Here is a 21,065-nt window from a genome sequence, read left to right as displayed (position 1 = left end):
ACCATTGTGGGACTTATTTCCAAGTACTTGAGCATATAATTGGATTTCAGAAATTGGATAGAATTAGAGCAAAGAGTAGTGTTTTATATGGGATAAAACCCATTCTTTTCAGAACTATAAAGCTGAAAAAGATATAATAAACTGAAGAAATTTCCCTGTGTATGGATACAGTTTTAAATATTGGAGGTTGCCTTCTGCATGCAGAATTTTAACATTTGCAGTCAAAGATAAAAGTAATTGTCAAGAGAAAGCCTGGAATGATCACAGGCACATAAAACATTTGAGCATTAATGAGGGAAATTAAAAACTAGGGGAGGTCTAGAGATTTGGATCAGAGGGATTCAAAGGGTCTGGGACACCATGCCCTGCATTACCTCCAGTCAGGCTGAGGGCCCTCTGCTGATATCACTGGAAGAGAACAAAACTAGAAATCTTCAGCTATGTGTTGTACCCACTTTAAACACAATGGCAGTAAGAGCCAAAGGACAATAGGGTGCATACCCTACTCAATTGTCTTGTTCAGAGCTTACCAAGGATACATATACTGACTTATTAGATATTACTTTGCTTTGAGGATCCCTACCATCTCAGACCTTAATTCTTTGTTATCAAGTTGCAGTTTCCTGACTTAAATTTTGTTTAGTCTTTATTGATTTTTCCTCAACAAAGAAAAGATGTGATATATACTCTTTTGAACTAGAAGGGATGAAAATGCTTGATTAAATACTTGATTTAAAATGACCTACTCCAGCATGGTAAATATGACCAAAATAGTACTGCAGCTACCTTCAAGACTAATTCCCCATATTTCTTTATATCCAGGGTGCTGTGTTATTATTTAGCTCTCTAAGTACCTATTTAATTGCCACAGTTATTATATTTTCAGTATACACAGATTACCCATATGTGCATGTTGTGTGCAGTACTGGAACATACTTGACAATGGTACCCAGTGGATTGGTAGATCATCTCAGCAATGTTAAAATGCAAATCTTGGTAGGGAATGTCACCAGAATCTGGAGAGGGGTCATTTGGCTTGCTAACTACTATTGTTTGATTCCTACACCTATTTAATGCAAAACAACACACCTTATTTCTTCTGCCATATTTGGAGGCTCTGAGAAAGTCCAATTTTGCAATGAACAAAAAATATTTTAGAAAGTCAGAGGAAGCTACAGTGTCATCCTAAACAGAGTTATATGTTCTATAGCTATTGAAATCAGTGAGCTCAGAAGGCTGTAACTGTGTTTAGGATGGCACTGTTAACCTCAAAAGAATTGGTTTGGATTTTGCTTTGTTTAAAAATGTTGTGTGGTTAACATAGGTAATACTTGTAAAATGTCAGTGGGTGTCACTATAACACCATTTATTCAACTCAGCCAGCTGCACTTTAACAACTACTAATGACTCAAATAAAGCAGTTGGTCACAGAAACACCATGAATTTGTCCTCCATCCCCGTTCATCATTCTCTATGATAACTTTCCTAGTACTGTGGAAGAAATTAACTGTGGAACAAACAAGCAGCCTGACAAGAGAGGATCTTCAGGGAGAAAACTGCTCCCAAGTGTGATGTGTGTTTTTACTAAAGTAGTCAGTTCTCCATGGTATCATTTAGCTGGCATATATCTTAAGTGCACTGCCGATAAAGTCAAATGTTTGTTGTTTACAACTTTTTTTTTCCTGAGAAGCTACATGCCAAAACCATGGTTGAAAATAATTGATGCTGTACATCAGTTATATGCCTCTGCCAGTTCCAGCACTGGTCTAAATCCAACCTGACACTTCATATTTGGAAAACAAGTTTTCTTCATTACTTTTAAAATTATGACACTAAACATCTCTGCAGCTGATTAGTAGCTATTTCAAGTGAGAGTCTTCTCCCAAATCCTGATTTAAATACTTGTCATTCATTACAGACTGCTTCTGGAATGCCAACTTGTCAGGAATAACTGTTGCAATTTTTCAGATTCAGTGTGCAGGGAAGAAGCTGCTAGAGCCCAGCCATGCCCACAGAGGAACCATTTGAATTCTATGAAGAAAGAAAAAAATTACACGAAAAGAAAGAATTATAGTTCATACCTGTTGAGGGCATGTGAGGAATCACACTGGTGCAAACAATAATTAAGAAATTCCCCTCATAGCACAAAATTGCAAAACTGCTGAGCACCAGAGCTAGATGAAGAATTCCCTGCTCATTGCAACTAGAGCTGGGCACGAATCACAATACGAAGCAAAAAAAAAAAAGCACGAACCAGGCCGATTTGTGGTTCATGAAAATGTGGTTTGTGGGACTGCGTTTTCCATGAACTCCATGACTTTTTTGACCCGGTTCGTGTGAGTCGTCAGTGGTTAGTAAAGCCAGACAGGCTGGCGCTGCTGATCGTGTGTGAAACTGACAGCACCATTCTCCTTCCACTCAGGCGGCAGGAAAACAGGACTGCCAGTTTCACAGACCCTGTGCTGGGTTCAGCCGATGGGCTGAAGCCAGTGCGGGGTGAGTGAAGCTGACAGTTCTGTTCTCCTGCTACCCAGGCGGAAGGGAACGGGGCTGTCAGTTTCACACAACCTGCACTGGGTTCAGCCAATGGGCTGAAGCCAGTGCAGGGTGAGTGAAGCTGACATCCCCATTCTCCTGCCTCCCAGGGTGGCAGAAGAACAGGAGCTGTCAGATCCCCCTTTCTAGCTGGCTCTCTCCCCCTTTCCAGCTGGCTGGAGGAATGGGGGGAGAGTTTGAAGGGAAGAACGTTCCCCGTGCCACTGAGACTCACCATTTGGTGAGACGGTCCACTCACCAAACGCTGGCAAGGGGTTGTCTCCAATTTCATAGTGGTAGCAGGCTATTTGGTTTCTGGGGGTGGGGTTGGCACCTTTTCGGGGACTTAGGAAAGTGCAGGAAATTTTATTCTCATAAAAGGCACCGAAAAAACAGAAGCCAAACAGCCTGTTACCACTTTGAAATTGGAGACAACCCCTTGCCAGCAAGAAATGGCCTGTCTTAGATGTTCTTCTTGGCACATTCTGTAGGGCAATAGTGTCCAACCGAGGGGCATGCATCTGGATATGCCAGACTCAAAAATATATTCAAAATTAGCCAATTCAGATCATCTCAGTTATGTCCAAATGAAAACAAACACTTCCAGAATTTGGGGAGTAACGAAAAGTTATCTCCCAAAATAAAGAAATAAAGGAAGGCATGACTTACCATCTGTCCAGGACTGGATTGTAGATACTGGCCCATCCTTCTGTGAGAAGTAGAGCCCATCTGGGCCCTGACAGCTGGAGAATTTTAAATATCCCTTTTCCTTTACTAGCAGCATTGGACAGATAGAAGGGGGTTTAAGGATTTCTGGTGTCCACTGAGATTTTTTCAGAACTGTGTGATCAACTTTCTAACAATTAACACAATTTCAATGTCTGTAACATTATTTTAAAACTGTTGATGAAATTTTTCCATTCAGCAACATCTGGATAGCATATATGCAATGAAAGCTCGAACCAAGTAGGCCAAGCCAAGGGTACATGTCTAAAAGGTAGATTAAGCAAGAATATCCGCACAAGAAAGGCAAGTGTTCCTGACTCAGTGTTTCAAGTGGGGCAAAGTCCAGCCAAAGCAAGAGCAGTGTGGCATATAAAGACCCTATTGTGACATATCTCCTCCAGTGGTTCACACCTCATTGCCTACACAGGTCTCGCAATCATACTTGTTTGTCATGAAGGAGAAAGGAGGACTAGTACAGATTAAATATAAAGAGCAGGCCATTTACAGGATTATCTACATCCCCCCTTTAAAAGGCCATTTTCACACTGGTGATTTGCCCCAAGTTCAATGCTCTTGGAAAGTTTTTTGTTGTTATTATACTGCCTCCCCACAGCATAGTAGGGTTTCAGCACACACCTCAGGTTTCCTTGACCTTTTTTACAACCCAAGCCTGCTTTGCCACGATGTTTTTGAAAGATCACAGCAAAAGCTTTGCTGGATGATTTGTGGGTGGGAAATTCTGGATATTCCAGGTGCTGCCCAGACAGCATCCGTTTACCCTGCCCCACTCCCCAAGGCAGCCACACACACACACTCATGTCACCGACACACACCCAGGGTTCTTTTAAAATTGGCAATTGGCAGATCAATATAATGGTATATTGGTGTTTCATTACCATTTGGGAAAAAAACCTTGGAAAAAGCATGCACACACACAAATGTCCCATGTGAGCTGTGTGGGGGGTGGCCACCATGGGACTCAGGCAGAGAAAATGTGGGGGAAGCAGCCATCTGAAAGCCTCATTGCCCCTGTGCTGCATCAGCTGCTGCAGTGACCTCGGGGCTTCCCTAGGGAAGCTTTGCTGTAGGAAAGGCTAAAGCAGTAGATGCTGGAAAAGAGATTTCCTGAGAGCTGCTGCCAGTCAGAGACAGACAGTACTGAGCCAGATGGACTAATGGTCTGACATAGCACAAAGCCTATTGACTCTCCTCTCTGCCTTTGCCCTTGCCTTGGCAAACTCAAGCTTTTGACCAGACACAGGGTCAACATTATGGCAGACCAGCAGGCATTTTTCCCAGGGAGACATAGCAAAATCAGCCATAACATAACAAAGACACAGGCATACAAATTGTTAAAATGTGTGTGCACTCAGTATCTGAGTAACATACGTGACAGACATACTCAATATGACACTGCAATCCTATGCAGTTACAAGCCCATTGTTTGGGCTAACTCTTCATAGGATTGCATTGTTATGAACTTAACTGATAGAATTACATCATATTCCAAATGGCACTGGAGAGAAAGGGAATTGTGGAAAAACAGCAACAAACCCCCCTCATGATAGCTTCAGTAGTGAATCTATTAGGCCCTCTCTCAGGGTCTCACCACATGAGACAAAATACACTCGAATTACATGGGTAATTTGAGTGTATTTTGTAATTCAAGTGTATTTGAATGTAATTTGAGTGTAATTCAAGTGTATTTTGTCTCATGTGGTTTGACCCTCACACCCTAATTGCTATCTAACAGCAAGCACCACAAAGAACGTGTAAATCCATAGTCTCTATCAGAAACCTATGACCACAGGCTATAAGAACTTAGAAAGCAGAGACTTCTATACAGACAAGAAAACCTTCTCTAAACTAACAATGTTTTGTGGGGGAAAGGACCTATTAGGAAAATCTCTTCAATTGCAAAATCTGACTGACTGATGACTGGAAAGTGTTGGTATTGGTTTCATTCCTCCATACCTTCTCTTCCATGTTCCGAGTCTGAACTGTGAAGCTTCTTGACAGGAAGCAAAATGAATGAAAATTAGTGGAAAGAAATTATCACTAATGCCATTACAAATCCTTTTTTATTTTAATTGTATGATAGTTGAGGACGAATAGAGGGGTTGTTCATTTCATTTCCCCCCCTTCAGTGTAAAAATGCATGCACACCCCTAGGAGTCATCCTTTGTATACCAATTCTGCTCCAGTCCAACAGCTCCTAAAATGATAGTGTTATTATGGAACGTAGCGACACCCTACAGGGAACAGTTTCAGAAAAATCTACTTTTGGACCAGCTATGTCAAATCAACCTGACAATGTCAGAATTGACGTCAGCCACTTGCTGGGATGTGGGGGGAGCAGAAGGGGGGCATATCTGAGAAAAAAGAAAGTAGATGCATAACATTGAATGCAATTTGATACCATTAGATGGCCATCCCCCAAATTTTGAGGTAAAGTCTTCTTGAATAAAAATGACTGTGAATCTAAACCATTTTTCTGGGTAAAAAAACCAAGAGTGGGCAGCAGGAAGACTGAAGCATGATCAGATGAAAACTAGCACTTGGAACATAGGCAACTAACAAGATTTTCAGAATGTAAACTTTCAAGAATCAGAAAGCTTCCACTTGAAAGCTTACACTCTGAAAATCTTGTTGGTGCCACTGGACTCAAATGCTGCCGTTCCAGTGTGCACCAACACGGCTACCCACCTAAATAGGACATATGTGTTATTTTTATTTAATGATTTGTTTAATTCCTACCAGTAATCCCAGTCCACATTGTGCTTCCTGATCACACAGCTTGACTAGATGAAAGTATGCATAAAGAGAACACTCTACACCATTCAGGGCTGTCCTTGTTCTGAGCTTACGTGCCTTCCTTCGGATTGGAAAGATTAGTCTCACATATCAACATCCCATGATCAGGGGTTGTAGCTCTGGAAGCAGAAGTGCCTTATTCTAAAACAGAATTCTAGAACCATGAAACATGAGTGTGAGACAGTATTGACTCTCCATTTCCTTATTGGTCAGGAACACATCCACCATAGGTCTACAAAGCCTCTTACAGATTTGGTACCTTTCCCAAATTGTTTAAGAAGTTGTGTGGAAAGAAGGATTGCACAAAGCAATTGTTTAAACTGGGATTGGCAAATCCACTTACATAATACTGATTGCAGCAGAGAGGTAGTGATGTGGCTGAGACTTAAAGTGGTGCAGCTAGCTTGCTAGTGGAATTGTACGGCCTTGTGGAATTGCCTATGAGGGGTGAAGAAAAAAGGATAAAATCAAAACTTTGGGAGCATTTGAGTCTCAGTATATTCATTGAAGTGGTGCTTTAAAAAAAAAAAAGAGGTGTCAGCTGTCATGATGCTTGCTGCCTTGGGAGTCCAAGCCCGCTGGCCAAAAGAGGTGCCGGTACTCAGAAAGAGGTGCCAGCACTGCAGAAAGAGGCGCTTGTACGGCATACCACCAGAAAAAAAACCCTCTGCACTGAAGAATTCTGAATTTCTCCCATGTGTCTTTTTTTAAAAAAAGAGATGCATTCTAGTACTGGAAAAACAGCTTGACTTCATAAATGCAAGAATACTTGTTCCAAAATGCAGAAGAAATTGGCTTAGAGATATTTAAGACAAAGGAGTGAAATGTTAGCAAGGCACAGATATTTTCCTCCTCCTCTTCTGGATGTCAGCATATTTTCACATAGGGCTGTCAATCACACGGTGGAATGTTTGAATTGCTAAGCATTACAGTTATGTAAATGTTTTAAATTTTTGGAGTGAGCATGAAGTCTCATTCCTAGAGGCATGAGCCAAGCACTAAGTAAAGGGGGAAAGGTATCCCTTGAGGGAAAGTTATTCTAGAACTGCCTCCTTCCAAATCTATGAAATGCTTTGGATGCTTTTAATGAAGAAGAAACAGAAATATGGGGGTGGGGGGAGATGCTGAGTGGCCTGTTACGACAACAAGCCCTCCCCCTTCTTCCTTTCTATGCCAGTGTATATACTGCTACAGGACTACGTGACATGGTATAAGCTATGCTTATAAATGCAGCCAAGAAGGGATCCTCAAGTTTCATTACAATTCATGTTCTCTATGACATTTATAAGAGATTTGGCTCTCAAATGAACAGGCCATCTCAGTAAATTTGTGAGTTAACATATGCAGGGCCACATACACCAAGGAAAAATTTGCTTTGGAGCTGCCCATAGGAAATAAAAGTACACCAAATTGCATAGAAAATCATTAATTAACAGTCTCTTTTGAATTTGCTAGCTTACTTCCCATAAAGCTCCTGTAACTTCAGGCAAACAAGGAACATTTTTGGTGAAAGATTAATCCAAAGTATTTATGGAATTCTTAACTGAAAGTTTAGCCATCTTAAAGTAATCTCATGAAATGTATAAACTCTGAAATGAGCCCAATTAAAACTTTTTAAAATCCTTGGGAAAGGGTTTGAGAAATCTTTACAGCTTTAATGTAACTTTAGGTTTGAAATGGGAACAAACAGTAACTCAGGATGTAATCCTAAACATAGTTACATCCTACTAAGTGCATTGACTTCAGTGGACTGGGACGGGTGTAACTCTACTTAGGCCTCTGGATTTTAAGTGTTCAACAGCTTTGGAGGAGTTCGCTAAAGTAAGTGATATAAAAAAGACAAGGGTGACATATATATGTCTCCTGCTGGCTAAGAAGAGGGGGGGAAATCCCACCTGAAAGTTAGTGTGATGTTCTGGGGACAGAAGTGGACCAGGACTGTGGAGAGACAATTTCAAATCCCTACTCTCTTATGAAGCAAACTCTCTCATGGGTGAAACTGAGCCAACTGCTCTGCCCAATGGGACCTACCTATACATTAAACTTTTTCTGTCCCCAAGTCCGATGCAGCTTATGAGTAGAGATGGGCACGATCCAAAAAAAAATTGCCGATCCAGCTGATTGTGGATTGGCGCTGGTGACAATCCTAACTAAACGATCCACATCGATCATTTCTCGTTCCCAATCCGTGGATCGTGGATCATGGAGGCCAAAGCGGAGCGCGCTGCTATTCCCAGCTATGTGGGAAGGTGGGTGTTGGCGGCGGCCACCGGGCCCAGTGGGCACGGGAAGACGGCGACGAGCCGCCTCCCCTCAGGGGGCATGGCTGCTCGCTGGCGGCACCCCCCATGTGCCCGCCTGCCAGGCCAAAAAGGAGCGCGCTGGCGAGAAAAGAACGGTGGGTGATGCTGGCGGCATCTGTGTTTGTGTTTGGCCGTCTGTGTTTGGCCATCAGAGCTGCCTATCAGGGTTTGCAGGGATAAGATTGGAGTGCCCATGGCTACAGAACACCCCCTTCCCCCTCCCTCCCCCAGGTGTCTTCTCCGAACTGGTGACTGCTTTGCTGCTCCGTGGTTGGAAGGGAGCCCTGCTGATCAAGGAAAGCTGGGCTTCCATTCGGGTTTCCAGGGCAACAGAAGGAGGGAAACACAGCTCAGGCATTCCCCTGGCTCCGTTGCCCTGGGAATAGATTACTGGCGCCTGAGTGTCTGGCTTCTCAATCCGAGCGTGATCCAGCCCCGATCCAGCCCCCTCCCGATCGCTGGATCGTTGGCCATGGCCGATCACGATCTGCTGAGTCACGATCGCACGATCGCCATTATCGTGGGGTTTTTTGGATCGTAATGTGGATCGTTCCCATCTCTACTTATGAGTTCTATGCTTCCCAGCCACATATGGATCGGAACTGTAGCACTCAGGGAGAGGGGCTGTAGACTTCTCTCTCTTGCTAGTGCTCTTCTACCATGCTTTGGAAGCTACAGGGTCTCAATAGAGCAAAAAACTGCAGCTGCACTTTCTGAGTTTCTACATACAAATACTAGAATTGGTATTTTTTTAAAAAGTGAATATGAATTTTAAGACAGATGCATGCTCATTCAGGCATAAAAATTTAAAGCCATGTAATTATGTTTCAATAACCATGTAAAATGATACATGGCCACTGCTCCCTGTTTGTAAATATACTATGTTTACTTATTTGCTATCATGATTAAGACCCAGCAAAGTACCATTTGGGAAGATGAGATAACATCTTCCAGGATACCTGTCAAAGAAGGGGCATAGGTACCATGTGAAATCTATTGCCTCTTTAAATAAGTACTAACATTCCTACTAAGAAATGCAGCAGTTAAAATGCATAACCAAGAATGCGTCTTGAATAAAATGTAGATCATACCAGCAAGCTGTAATGTGTTCTGGGAAATATAAAACAAACAACTTGTGCAGACATTCCCTTGGGTAATGGGACAGTAGCTGAAACAGTAAAAAAAAAGAAAACACCCAGATTTACCCGATGTTAATAGATCACTACTCCTTATATTCCAAAAGCACTTATCTTGCAAAAAAGCTCAGAATTCCTTCTTCGTCAGCCAAACTTGCCTTATTTTAGCACAGCACAACAGTGTGTTTGCAATTCTCACTTCTGCAAACACAGTCACACTGTGATATAGATAAACCTCCTCCGAATATAGGATTAGAGGCAACCTTAGCCTCATAGTTAATGTACTTGATCTAAACCATATAGTTCAGTAGCAAGGAATTTGATTATGTTAGCTCCTTTGACATTTTAAATACAAAGGAATCTACACTGGTGTTGTGTATGGATGTACTTTTTGATTCCAAAGAATGAAGAGCTACAATTTTTTTTTATATGTCAGCAAGCATATCCACTCACCACTCAGTGCAAAACAAATACAATAGGATTCTATAGAATGACTGGAACCTTCATTTACAAAAGCATTTTTATCAAGGAAAGCTGGAGGAAGGGAAAAATTGGAAAATCTCACCTGTGCAGCCTCAACATTTTCAAGCTGATATGTTTGTGCTTATTAACATGCTTCTTTGCACATTTTACATGTTGACTTAGAAACCGCTTACATTTGAATGTCTGCCTGAAAATGGCTGCTATTTTTCCACATTCCACTGCTTTGAATTGGATATTGATTTAGATGGGTGAAGGTACAGTGGGAGGGTGCATCTTTTGCCCTCCTTCCCCACACCTCCAGTTCATACCTGCCTCTTTCTTTGGGCTGCGGTAGCCCCAATGGGGGAACAGCTCTTAGGCCATCAGCCCCCCCCCCCCCGACTCTTTTCAATGGGTCTTAGTGGCCAATCTGCCCCTGAAGAAACTTCATACTGAATAAGATTTGTTGTTCTTTTACCAACAATTCTGACAAGGGGAAGGGTCATTGAATATGTACATCCCATAGTCCCCTTTCTGCAAGTATGTAACATGTTGCATTCTTGTGAAATCCATTAAGCACTACTCTTTCAATTCAAATTAGGCCACAGTGTCTTATTCTAACAATCCCCTTCTCACTATGCCTCATTTTAATTAACCAAACTTAATTTATTATGCAGTATTTCAAAATTGTCTTTACTTAGAGGCTTTGTTAAGACAGCAATCATTTGTAATTTTGGGCAATACTCCATTTCAATAAACCCTTTCTGACACAAGTCTTTTATTGTATGGCATCCTATATCTATGTGTTTAGTACGTGCATTTATTTTCTCTGATTGCACTAATTTCAAACAACCCTGATTTCCATAATTTTAATAGGCTCTGAACTTGGCATTCTCAGATCTTCCAGAATGTGGCTAAGCCATTGTGCTTCTTTGCACGTCTCTGTTGCAGCAACATATTCTGCCTCAGTAGTAGAATAAGCTACTGAGTTTTGTTTCTGGCTAGCCCAACTTATAGCTCCATTTCCAAATAAAAATACAAAAGCACTTGTAGACTTACAATCTGTTCTGTCTCCAGACCAGTCTGCATCTGTATACCCTACTAACTTAGGCTCTGTTGTCACTGTTAACTTTAGCTTAAGATCAATAGTGCCTTTCAAATACCCCACTAACCTTTTTAGTGCATTCCAGTCCTCCTGATTAGTGGGTGGACTCACTTTCCTACACAGTATACCCACAGCAGATGCAATATCAGGTCTGCACGTATTAACTAAAAATAACAATTTCCCTATAACCGTTCTGTACAATTTGTTATCAGGGAAAGGTTCACTTTCATCCTTTTCTGAAATGAAATTAGTACACATTGGAGTTGTCACAATATTTGCTTTCTTTAAACCCATAAACTCTATCATGTCAACAATTTTCTGCTTTTGACTGAGAAGAAAACTATCATCTTCTCTTTCTACTTGCATACCCAAATAGTAAGATAAATTACCAAGTCTCTTAACTTCTACTTCCTTATTTAAACATTCAACAATTTTTGTACATTCTTGTTTGTTTTCCCTACACAATATCATGTCATCTACATAAATAAGTACATAACTTATTTTTCCATTTTGTTGTTTTGTAAAAACACATGGATCATCTTTACTTGGTATAAACCCCTCTTGTAAAAGCAATTTGTTTAATTTATCATTCCATGTTCTAGTAGCCTATTTTAAACCATATATTCCTTTTTATAACTTACAAACTAGTCCTTGACCTATTTCAAACCTTTCTCGTTGTTGCATATACAGTTCTTCTTCAATTTCTCCATTTAAGAAAGCTGACTTTATATCTAGTTGTTCTACATGCAGTTGTTTAAATGCAGCAACACTAAGCAAAGCTCTAATTGTACTATACTTTACTACAGGAGTAAATGTTTCATCATAATCTTCTCCATATTTTATCCTCACCACAGCCTTGTGAGACAGGTTTGACTGAGAATCTATAACTGGTCCAAGGACGGACACCCTGTGAATTTCTATGGCAGAGTGGGGATTCAAACATGGGTCTCCAGATCCTAGTCTGAAATTCTAGTCACTACAGCACATTGAACAACAGCAAACAGCCAAACATGGGGAGTCATACAAGTAATGTGTAACAAATCGCTAGTGGTTGCTGTCAGGTCTAGCCCTAATGAATCCTCCTTCAAGGGCCAAAACAGCCCTGTTCCCTCTCCCCACATTTTACAGACAGAAATCAAGCATTGAATGCTGGCAATACTGTATGGTTGCCTAGCAACAACCACTAAGAACATTCATTTTTTAAAGTTACAGGCACTGCTTCTATTATTTGGCAGAGTTTTAACTTCATTTTTTTTTAAAGATTTTATATTTGTGCAAACCTGGAGCATTTTTTTCAAGTTTGTAAAAAGTTCTATATTGTCTGTTCATGGTTCCAGTCTCTGGATTTAAGTATCCACAGATTTGGCCACATTGAGAATTAGATATATTGGCATGCAGGAAACCAGCAAGGATTTGCAGCGGGCATTTCATTCCCTCCCCCCTACACTATTTCTTCTTCTCCTTATCTGAAAGCCTCCATAGCCTCTTACCTTGTCTTGCCTCTTTTTCTCCTTCCCATCCACCAGTCAACCTACCTTTATATCCTCTCCCATCTTCAGTTTTCCCTCCTTCTCTTTCCTTGTCAGTTTCTTCCTAGGAAAATTCTGGCTGAGTCACACAGTGCTGGCTGCCAGGTTAGGCCCAGTTGTGTGGAATTATGAGGGGCAGCTCAGTTTCCCATGTATCTCTTTCCCGACACAATTTCTCTTTTCCTGACAGTTCTCATATCCCCACCTTTTCCTCTTTCCTTCTTTACTTTCCACCCAAACCCAACCTACCTTTTATCTGTCCCCATCTTCAGCTTTGTTGGTTGTTTGTTTACTACAAGTATACCATACTTTTCTCTACAATGTGGACCTAAAGCAACAATCCTATGAGACAGGTTAGGGTGAGAGTGTATGACTGGACCAGAGTCACCCAGCAAGATTCCATAGCAGAGTGAGGATCTGAACAGTGTCTCCCAGACTCTAGTAAAAATCTGTAAGCAATTGGCTATCATGTGGTAGCTGCTATTGAACAGCAGTGAGCAGCCAGTCCTGGGTAAGTCATGGAACTTGCATGAAACCAAGTTGCCCATGGTCGCTCCCATGGACTGGCCCCAAAGGCCAAAACAGTCCTGAAAAGGCCCCTGCCCCTCCCTCCAAGCATTAGAAACCAAGGCTTCAAATGACTATACTGTTATGGTTGTCTAGCAAGTTTGCCTAGCAATGGCCACAGAGGGACACAGAGAGCATTCATTTCTTAAAGCTACAGGTGCTGCTCCTATTACAGGGTGGTGGTGATTAACACCCCAGGTTTTTTTTTAAGGTTTCAGATTTCTCTACAAATCTGGAGTTTTCCTCAAATTTGTAGAAAGATCTATCTTGCCTGTCCATAGCCCCAATCTCTGGGTTTAAGTATCCACAGATTTGGCCAAGTTGAGAATTGGATATATTGATAATTTGACAGCACTATTACCACTGTATATTCCCCACCACTCATTGACATCATCTGTGAGGGCTTGCTCTGCTTTTTGTTCTTTCCAATAGTTAGGACTGAGAGGGTGCAGAGTTCTTTGTCATGACAACCGGATTCTGGAACACCTTCCCTAAATGAATTCTTCATAATTCTGCTGCCTACTGAAAACGGTTTTTTAACCTCAAAAAGGATTAGGTACTAATCTCATTTTGAGATTTGTCCGGTCGTATTGTTGTACTGGTTTTTAATTGGTGCCTGGAATCTGTTCTAGCTTTGTTCTATGTCACTTTGAGGTTTCTGCTTCTGAGTGGAAAAGCAACTATAAATATTTGAAATAAAGAACATCTAAGGAGGGTGGGGGGGAACGCATTCTGGCAAACACATTCTTTTCCAAATGGCTTACAGAACTCTCTCCTAACAGTCTTTTAATTTCTAGCCGCTATGAACTGAAGATCTGAAATACTATTTTCGCCATCTGGGATCAAGCACAGAATTCAGATTAAACACCTGCTGTGAGACACACGTAATCATTTAAAAATAACTGTGTCATTTCTCATGAACAGTAGATTAGTTTAAGCATCTCTGCTATATCATTAAAATCATCCATTGTGCTTTTAAACTGTACCCGTCTACCAATAAATACTGAATTTTTCATATACAGTTAAAACTGGGTAATAAGGATCACGTCACAACATTTTAAGTGCTACATTTCCATGATTTCACTTATTTGTTCAATGTCAACTTGTCTATCAGAATTAAAATCAAACAATACCTATTGGTTTAAAAACATTTCTGTAAATAGAAGAACAGAGTTAAGCGAGAGGCTCATCAATTGTGACTTTATTATAAAAAGGTGTTATGCTTTTATAGAGATAATTTTGATTTTTTAATGACTTTTCCCACTGAATTAAAAGAGGCATACTTCCAATAGGTAGGAAAAGTAGGTTTGTGCCAAGTGTATAGAAATCCCAAAATGGGGAGAAAAAAGATGTGTAAATATCAAAATAAAATAAATAAAAAATAAGCCATATGCAATGAATGTATACAAGTCTAAGTCAAAATAGAAATATAGGTGTTTGTGACTGTATAACGATATAGCAAGCATGGACTCTGATCACTGTTAAAACAGCCTGCAAGACAAAAGAAATGGCAATATATCTTAATGACTTTGTTGGCCCAAACTATTAGGAAATTGGCTGTTCAAGCAGCTTATTGGGGTTTGGGTGAAGGCAGCTAACAGATGTGTGCCTGTGTTGAAAAGGAAGTACAGTTCTAATACTGGGAGAGAGAGGAGCAGATTGATTACTATTGTTATTGTCGACATCATTTATAGTCCACCTTTCTCACTGAGACTCAAGATGGATTACATAGTAAGTCAATATGAACAACATAATTAAAAGAATTTATTTGCATATATACAAAGGCACATGGGCAGGGGGGAAGTTCCATATTTTCCCCAAAGGAAGACTCTGAAGATGTCCCCCTCCCATAAATGTTAGGCACAAAAAGTATATTACTGTAAAAACCTGTAACTTGTATGCAAATGTAAGATGACTTCCTATTTTTTCTTGATCGTACTCAATAGTGCTAGGAGTCAGGGCCAAACTAGATTTGACAGCATCCATGGGTCTGACCTAGGGTTGCCAGGTCCCCCTTACCCTCCCAGCAGGAGTGAGGGAGACCCAGCACTCACCTTAAATGTTTTTTTTTGCACACATGCACTTTCCACCGGGCCAATTTGGGTCTGTATGAAGCGAGGGAGTGCTCCCAGGGCGGCACAATGACATCACTCCTAGGAATGATGTCACCACACTGCCCCAGGAGTGTGCTCTGGTGCCCTGTTCCCCTACCTTCGCCCCCACCCCCCGCCGCCTAAGATTGCCAGGTCCAGGTTGGGAAATTCCTGGAGATTTTGGGGGTGGAGCCTCGAGAGGGTGAGGTTTGGGGAGGGGAGGGGTCTCAGTGGGATATAATGCCATAGAGTTCACCCTTCAAAGCAGCCATTTTCTCCAGGAGAACTGATCTCTTTGGCCTGGAGATCAGTTGTAATTCTGAGAGATCTCCAGCTACCACCTGGAGGCTGGCAACCCTACTCCCACCAGCCAGGTGAGTGGTGGAGGGGGGAGCGGGGAATCCCCCACCCCCACCAGGGAAACGGCAGCCCTAGTCCTACCCCTTGACACTGCAGCCATTTTAAAGCAATTTTATACTACTGTGAGTGCCAGGCCAGCAGCATGGCAGGCTGAGGCATTCTTGTTTCCCTCCCCAGGCCTTTTTAAGTGCCAAAGTGGTCACATTGCCCTGCAGTTCTTTCAGTTCTTGAAAAAAGCATGAGCGGGGCGGGGAGCGGGAGATAAGAGCTCCTCAGTTTGCCACCTTGCAGGCCTGATCAGGATTGGGTCTAGAGTTGCCAGCTCTGGGATGGGAAATTCCTGGAGATCTGGCAGTGGAGCCTAGGGAGGGCAGAGTTTGGGTAGGGAAGGGACCTCTGCAACGTATAGTGCCACGTACAGTCTATCCTCAAAGCAGCCATATTCTCCAGGGGAACTAATCTCTGTAGTCTGAGGATCCGTGGTAATTCTAGGAGATCTCCAGGATGCCCCTAAAAGTTGGCACCTCTAATTGGGATCTTGTGACATTTTAAAATCACTTTCAAATGGTGGTGCCACCCACTTGTCAGACCGATGGATGCTGTGCTGTCATGTTTAATTTGGTTCTTAGTTGAAGCACCTTAGGCAGTGTAGGATCTCCCTCTTTCTCTTTCTCTCTCTGGGTGGCAGATCTGCTGCCTGGTCAGAGTTGTTCTGCCTGAGCTGTAATTGTATATTTTGTACATAAAGCACATGTTGTGTGACTATGGCCGAATTCACACTACCTACCCCTTCGCTTTTCATCCGCGTTTCTCCCGCCGTTCCCTATCGCGCATTCTCCTTAGCGGTGTTCACATCCCCTTTCCAACTGCGGATGTTACACGCCGAAGTTCGTCCACATTCCTGCTAGAAAGCGCTTAAGGGGGCGTTTCCCACCGCCGCTTCCAAGATGACGTCGTCGCGTTTTTAAAAAAAAAAAAATTTGACATTTCCGATACACCGCCATAATCTAATAATGCGCAGCCGATTTCACAATAATTTTCAATTAGGGGTGTGTCCACATATTGCGTGAGCGATGACGCCAACACGTCCTTTTTCCGCATAAGGTTTTTTTGGGTTTTTTTCCGATATGATGGTATTTTGATAAATTGCAATCGCGAGGACACGCCCACCAAGTTTTCGATGATTGGATGCCTCCGTTTAGCGCCAGTTCTCCTTTCAATCATTGGTCCCTTTGGCAGCGCGGGTCAATTTGAATCATCATAAAACCCGAGTGCAATGCGTTTTTCCTGTGTGGGTTGTTAGAGGAGAATTAGTGTAGTCACTATGGCTCCGAGAGAGACACTTATGTTTCTAATCGGACAAGTGGTTGCCATTCTGCTCCGCTGCAGAATAGAGATGTATCGATCATACAGTCGATACATCGCTCGTTCTAATCGAGCGACTGCTCGATACATTACTCGCAGAAGACGCATCCGTCGTAGGCTGTGTGTCAAAGCATCCCTCCACCGTCGTCGGATCCTTTCGGTAGCGAATGACCCATCTGTCCAGTGGTGTGCTCTCGCAGAGTTGGATGATCCAAGAGATTACTGGGTCTATCCACGAAGCAACCACTGGTGGGACCGGATAGTACTCCAAGTATGGGACGACCACGAATGGATCTGCCGGTTCCGAATGTCCAGGACCACCTTTCGTGACTTGGTTGCGGCGCTTCGTCCGCGTTTGGAGAGGCAAAGGACCACGATGCGGGAACCCATATCAGTGGAGAAGAGGGTAGCAGTGGCGGTGTGGTTCCTGGCAAGCGGCTCCAGTTACCAGGTGGCGAGTGACATCTTTGGGGTTGGGCGCTCCACCGTCTCCAATCTTGTGGTTGAATTCTGTCTTGCCGTCGAGCTGGAGCTGCTGTCAAAGACCGTTCACCTTGGGCCCCACGTTGGAAGGGTAAATTTTTTTAAAATGGGCAGTTCATTACAACGTTATATCAATGCACCTTGTAAGGGAGAAATTCATGTCAAAAAAGTGTTATTCCTGTGGTCCCCCACCCCCCCAAAATAGGGTCTCTGTGTGTGCGCACGTCAATGGTTCGATAACGAGTGAAACTGTAACTTGAGAAACCTTTGATGTTAACATATTTGTACAATGTTGTTGACACTGTGTTGCAGCCACATGGCTGACATGAACTGTCTGCTCTTCAACATTGGATCGTCATATTGTGGTTTTGGGGAAACTAATGAAATGTGGTCCCTTGAATGATTTGTTAGCAGACCTTTACCCCTTTTTTTTGTCTTACTTTTTAGATAATGGATGGTTTCCTGAAATTGGGAATGCCACACTGCATAGGGGCTATTGACGGGACACACATCCCCATATGTTCACCAGGAGGCAAACCTGACCAATACAGGAACAGGAAAAGTTTCTCCTCGATACTTCTCCAGGGAACTGTGGATCACCGGGGATGCTTCATAGATGCGGAGATTGGGTGGAGCGGTCGCAACCACGACGCCTTCGTCTTCACCCACTCCGCATTCTGTGTCGCCATGGACTCAGGGTCCTTTGTGCCGGGCAACCCAACCATTTGTGTAGATGGGGTACATGTTCCACCCTTGGTACTTGCAGATGGTGCCTACCCCATGCGTCGTTGGCTGCTGAAGCCATTTGGAAGATATGCAGAAACAGAGGCACACCGGAAATTTGACAGGTGTCTTTCACGGGCGCGCAACCGGGTGGAGTGCGCTTTCGGCCGTCTAAAGGCCAGGTTTTGGTGCCTATCCCACAGACTCCTGGCCAGAGAAAAAAATGTGGTTTCCATTGTCACCGCCTGCGTGGTCCTACACAACCTATGTGAGGACATGGGACACGAGATTGTGGGGGAGGTGGCCAGTGTGGACCCGCTGCTCATCTCCAGGGCGGCGGGACAAGACGAGGAAACGGTAGACAACTACCTGGAGCAGGGCAAGGCGGTGCGTGAGGTGGTGGCGAGTTGGATGGCTCGCGGATTCATGCAAGGCCAGAACAATTAGTGGGTTTAAAACTTTGCGGTCACGAATGATGCCATCTCACATCTCTTGTCTTATTTAAATTGTTTGATATAAAATAAAGTTTGGATTATTTTGGTTTATTAACAAAGAATTGTTTGAGAGTGCAAATTATTCAAAAGACAGCATGTTAAATCCATTTAGGGCTCCGGTTTGTTTCTCACACTTAATAGGAGTGGACACAGACAGGATGATGGAAAACATTTTCCACCCCCGTCAGCAGACAATAGCCACACATATATCCACCGTGTTTCCCAAGCCCAGCAACATGGAAATCAAATGCATGTATCGTTTGTTGGGTGGAATGTGTCCCATGCATTGTCCAAAAAATGAAAAGGGAGAAAAAAGACATGAGAGACACTCTGTTCCTGGGCTCTTCAAATTTAGAATATTTTTCTGAATTCAGTAGGAATAAAACACAAGAAGTCATGGACAATAAAATGTTCACTGTCACAGCATGAAAAATACAATTTCGAAGCTTGACCTTTGATTCATTCTCAACAAAGTGTTCCTCATCATTCACAGAATATTGAGAGCCAAAAGTAGCTCTGTGATTGGGTATGAACCCTAGAGTATGAAATCTGAACATCACTCAAACTGGACAGCAGGATAGTGGCGCCCTAACTTGGCTTCAGAGAGGCCTCAATAATGTTTGTTGATTGGCGACTCTCTGATCTAATCTCAAAAAATTTAATAAATTGTGGGGGGCTACTAAGGTGAGCTAATACAAATTGGTCATTTGATATTAAGAATAATGCATGTGGAAACCAGACATTTTTTTTTGGAGTCCCTCAAGCAGGGTTGACAAAAACACGTTCACTTACACATAAATTTTAGAAAATACTGTCTTCCTTTCGCGGAAATTAATGGGGGTCCATTCATGAGGCGGCTTTTGTTAAATGGCGACAACAAAATTGCGATCTATCGCCCAGTCACGCACAGTGGGCGGCAGATTTTGCCGCGTGCGCGTAGTTTTAAAAAGGCGCTTAAGCAACATTGGTTTGTGTCGACGAGCATGCGCAGAATAGGTAAAGCGCTTAATCGATAGGACAAAAATCATTCTCCAAAATGGCGGCTGGCGGGAAGGGAGTCTTTTGGAGGGAAGCAGAGGTGGAGGCCATGCTCGAAATAATCGAGCGGAGTGGAAAAGCGGAACGGGTGATGAAAAACACCCATCTGCCTACTCGCCTGATTTTTCTCAGGCTTTCTAGGCAGATGTGTGCTCGAGGATTCACCCGTTCCGCGGAGCAATGCCGCTCCAAGTTTAAAAGGGTGAAGGGTGCCTTCTTCGATGCCCTGGAGGCCTGGCAGGGCATCCCCCGGCAAAGCGGTCGCCAGGCACACTTTTCCACCATGTTCCGCCTCTGGGAGAAAGCCGGCCGACCTAGCTGGATCACCCGCCGTCATTCCGGTAAGTTTATGAATCGATTCAATTGGTTATTCTCTTTATTCAAAGTAGCACCCCATGCCACAATCCCTCACCAATGGCCCTAATCTGCAACCGCTCAGACACAACCTTTGAAAGTTGTCCAAAGTTTGCCTGGGGAAAAAAAAAACCCATCCAAGGGTCGATATAACACCTCCCTTTCAAATTGTTATATCGAGATATTTGTTGTTCTTTAATGACTTAGTTTACTGTTTTGTAGCAGCCCCCCCCTTCTTAAAATTTCCTGGTTTTTTTTTTTTAATATGGTGTAAGGTGGTTTGCTGCAATTTAAACAGTTTGCACATTCACCATACAGATCAAGGGAGCAATCACCCACTGCCATTGAGTAATGTGTTTTTAGCTCACAATTTTGATCCTTTTCGATGTATTGTCGAAGGCTTTCACGGCCGGAGAACGATGGTTGTTGGGGGTTTTCCGGGCTGTATTGCCGTGGTCTTGGCATTGTAGTTCCTGACGTTTCGCCAGCAGCTGTGGCTGGCATCTTCAGAGGTGTAGCACCAAAAGACAGAGATCTCTCAGTGTCACAGTGTGGAAAAGATGTAGGTCATTTGTATCTACTCAGGAGGGGTGGGGTTGAGCTGAGTCATTCTGTAAGAGTTTCCCAGGGTGTGGAATGCTAATGGCGGGAGGCTTCACTGAGTCATTCTGTAAGAGTTTCCCAGGGTGTGGAATGCTAATGGTGGGAGGCTTCACTGTATCCTGAGGAGGTTCTTTTGCATATGGATTGGTGCTTGATGTGCTAATCTTCTCTGCAGGGCTATTGTTGGGTGTGGAGTGTTTTGTTGGCCTGGTGTTTTTCAGAACTGGAGCCCATGCTCTGTTCATTCTTAAGGTTTCTTCTTTCCTGTTGAAGTTTTGCTTATGCTTGTGAATTTCAATGGCTTCCCTGTGCAGTCTGACAAAGTAGTTGGAAGTGTTGTCCAGTATTTTGGTGTCCTGGAATAAGATACTGTGC

The 21,065-nt window shown here is 42.9% G+C and overlaps 1 protein-coding gene across 1 annotated transcript; it reads left to right on the top strand.

The window, feature by feature from the left end:
• Positions 1-17,026: 17,026 nt before the first annotated feature.
• LOC129326219 (uncharacterized) lies at positions 17,027-18,648 on the top strand. Its single transcript, XM_054974381.1, has 2 exons — positions 17,027-17,569; positions 17,926-18,648. Exons 1-2 carry the CDS (start codon positions 17,027-17,029, stop codon positions 18,646-18,648), a joined length of 1,266 nt encoding a protein of 421 aa, XP_054830356.1.
• Positions 18,649-21,065: the final 2,417 nt, after the last annotated feature.

The sequence above is a fragment of the Eublepharis macularius genome, chromosome 3 (genome assembly GCF_028583425.1).
Source record: "Eublepharis macularius isolate TG4126 chromosome 3, MPM_Emac_v1.0, whole genome shotgun sequence".
Taxonomy (NCBI): domain Eukaryota; kingdom Metazoa; phylum Chordata; class Lepidosauria; order Squamata; family Eublepharidae; genus Eublepharis; species Eublepharis macularius.
The sequence above is the reverse complement of the archived record's forward strand: the minus strand, read 5'-3'. Positions and strand labels throughout refer to the sequence as shown.

What these genes read in the sequence shown, in the direction of transcription:
- LOC129326219 (XM_054974381.1), top strand. Translation starts at nt 17,027, where the DNA reads ATGTATCGATCATACAGTCGATACATCGCTCGTTCTAATCGAGCGACT. An exon ending in TTGGGCCCCACGTTGGAAGG is followed by an intron (nt 17,570 to 17,925) that starts GTAAATTTTTTT and finishes CTTACTTTTTAG; the next exon opens with ATAATGGATGGTTTCCTGAA.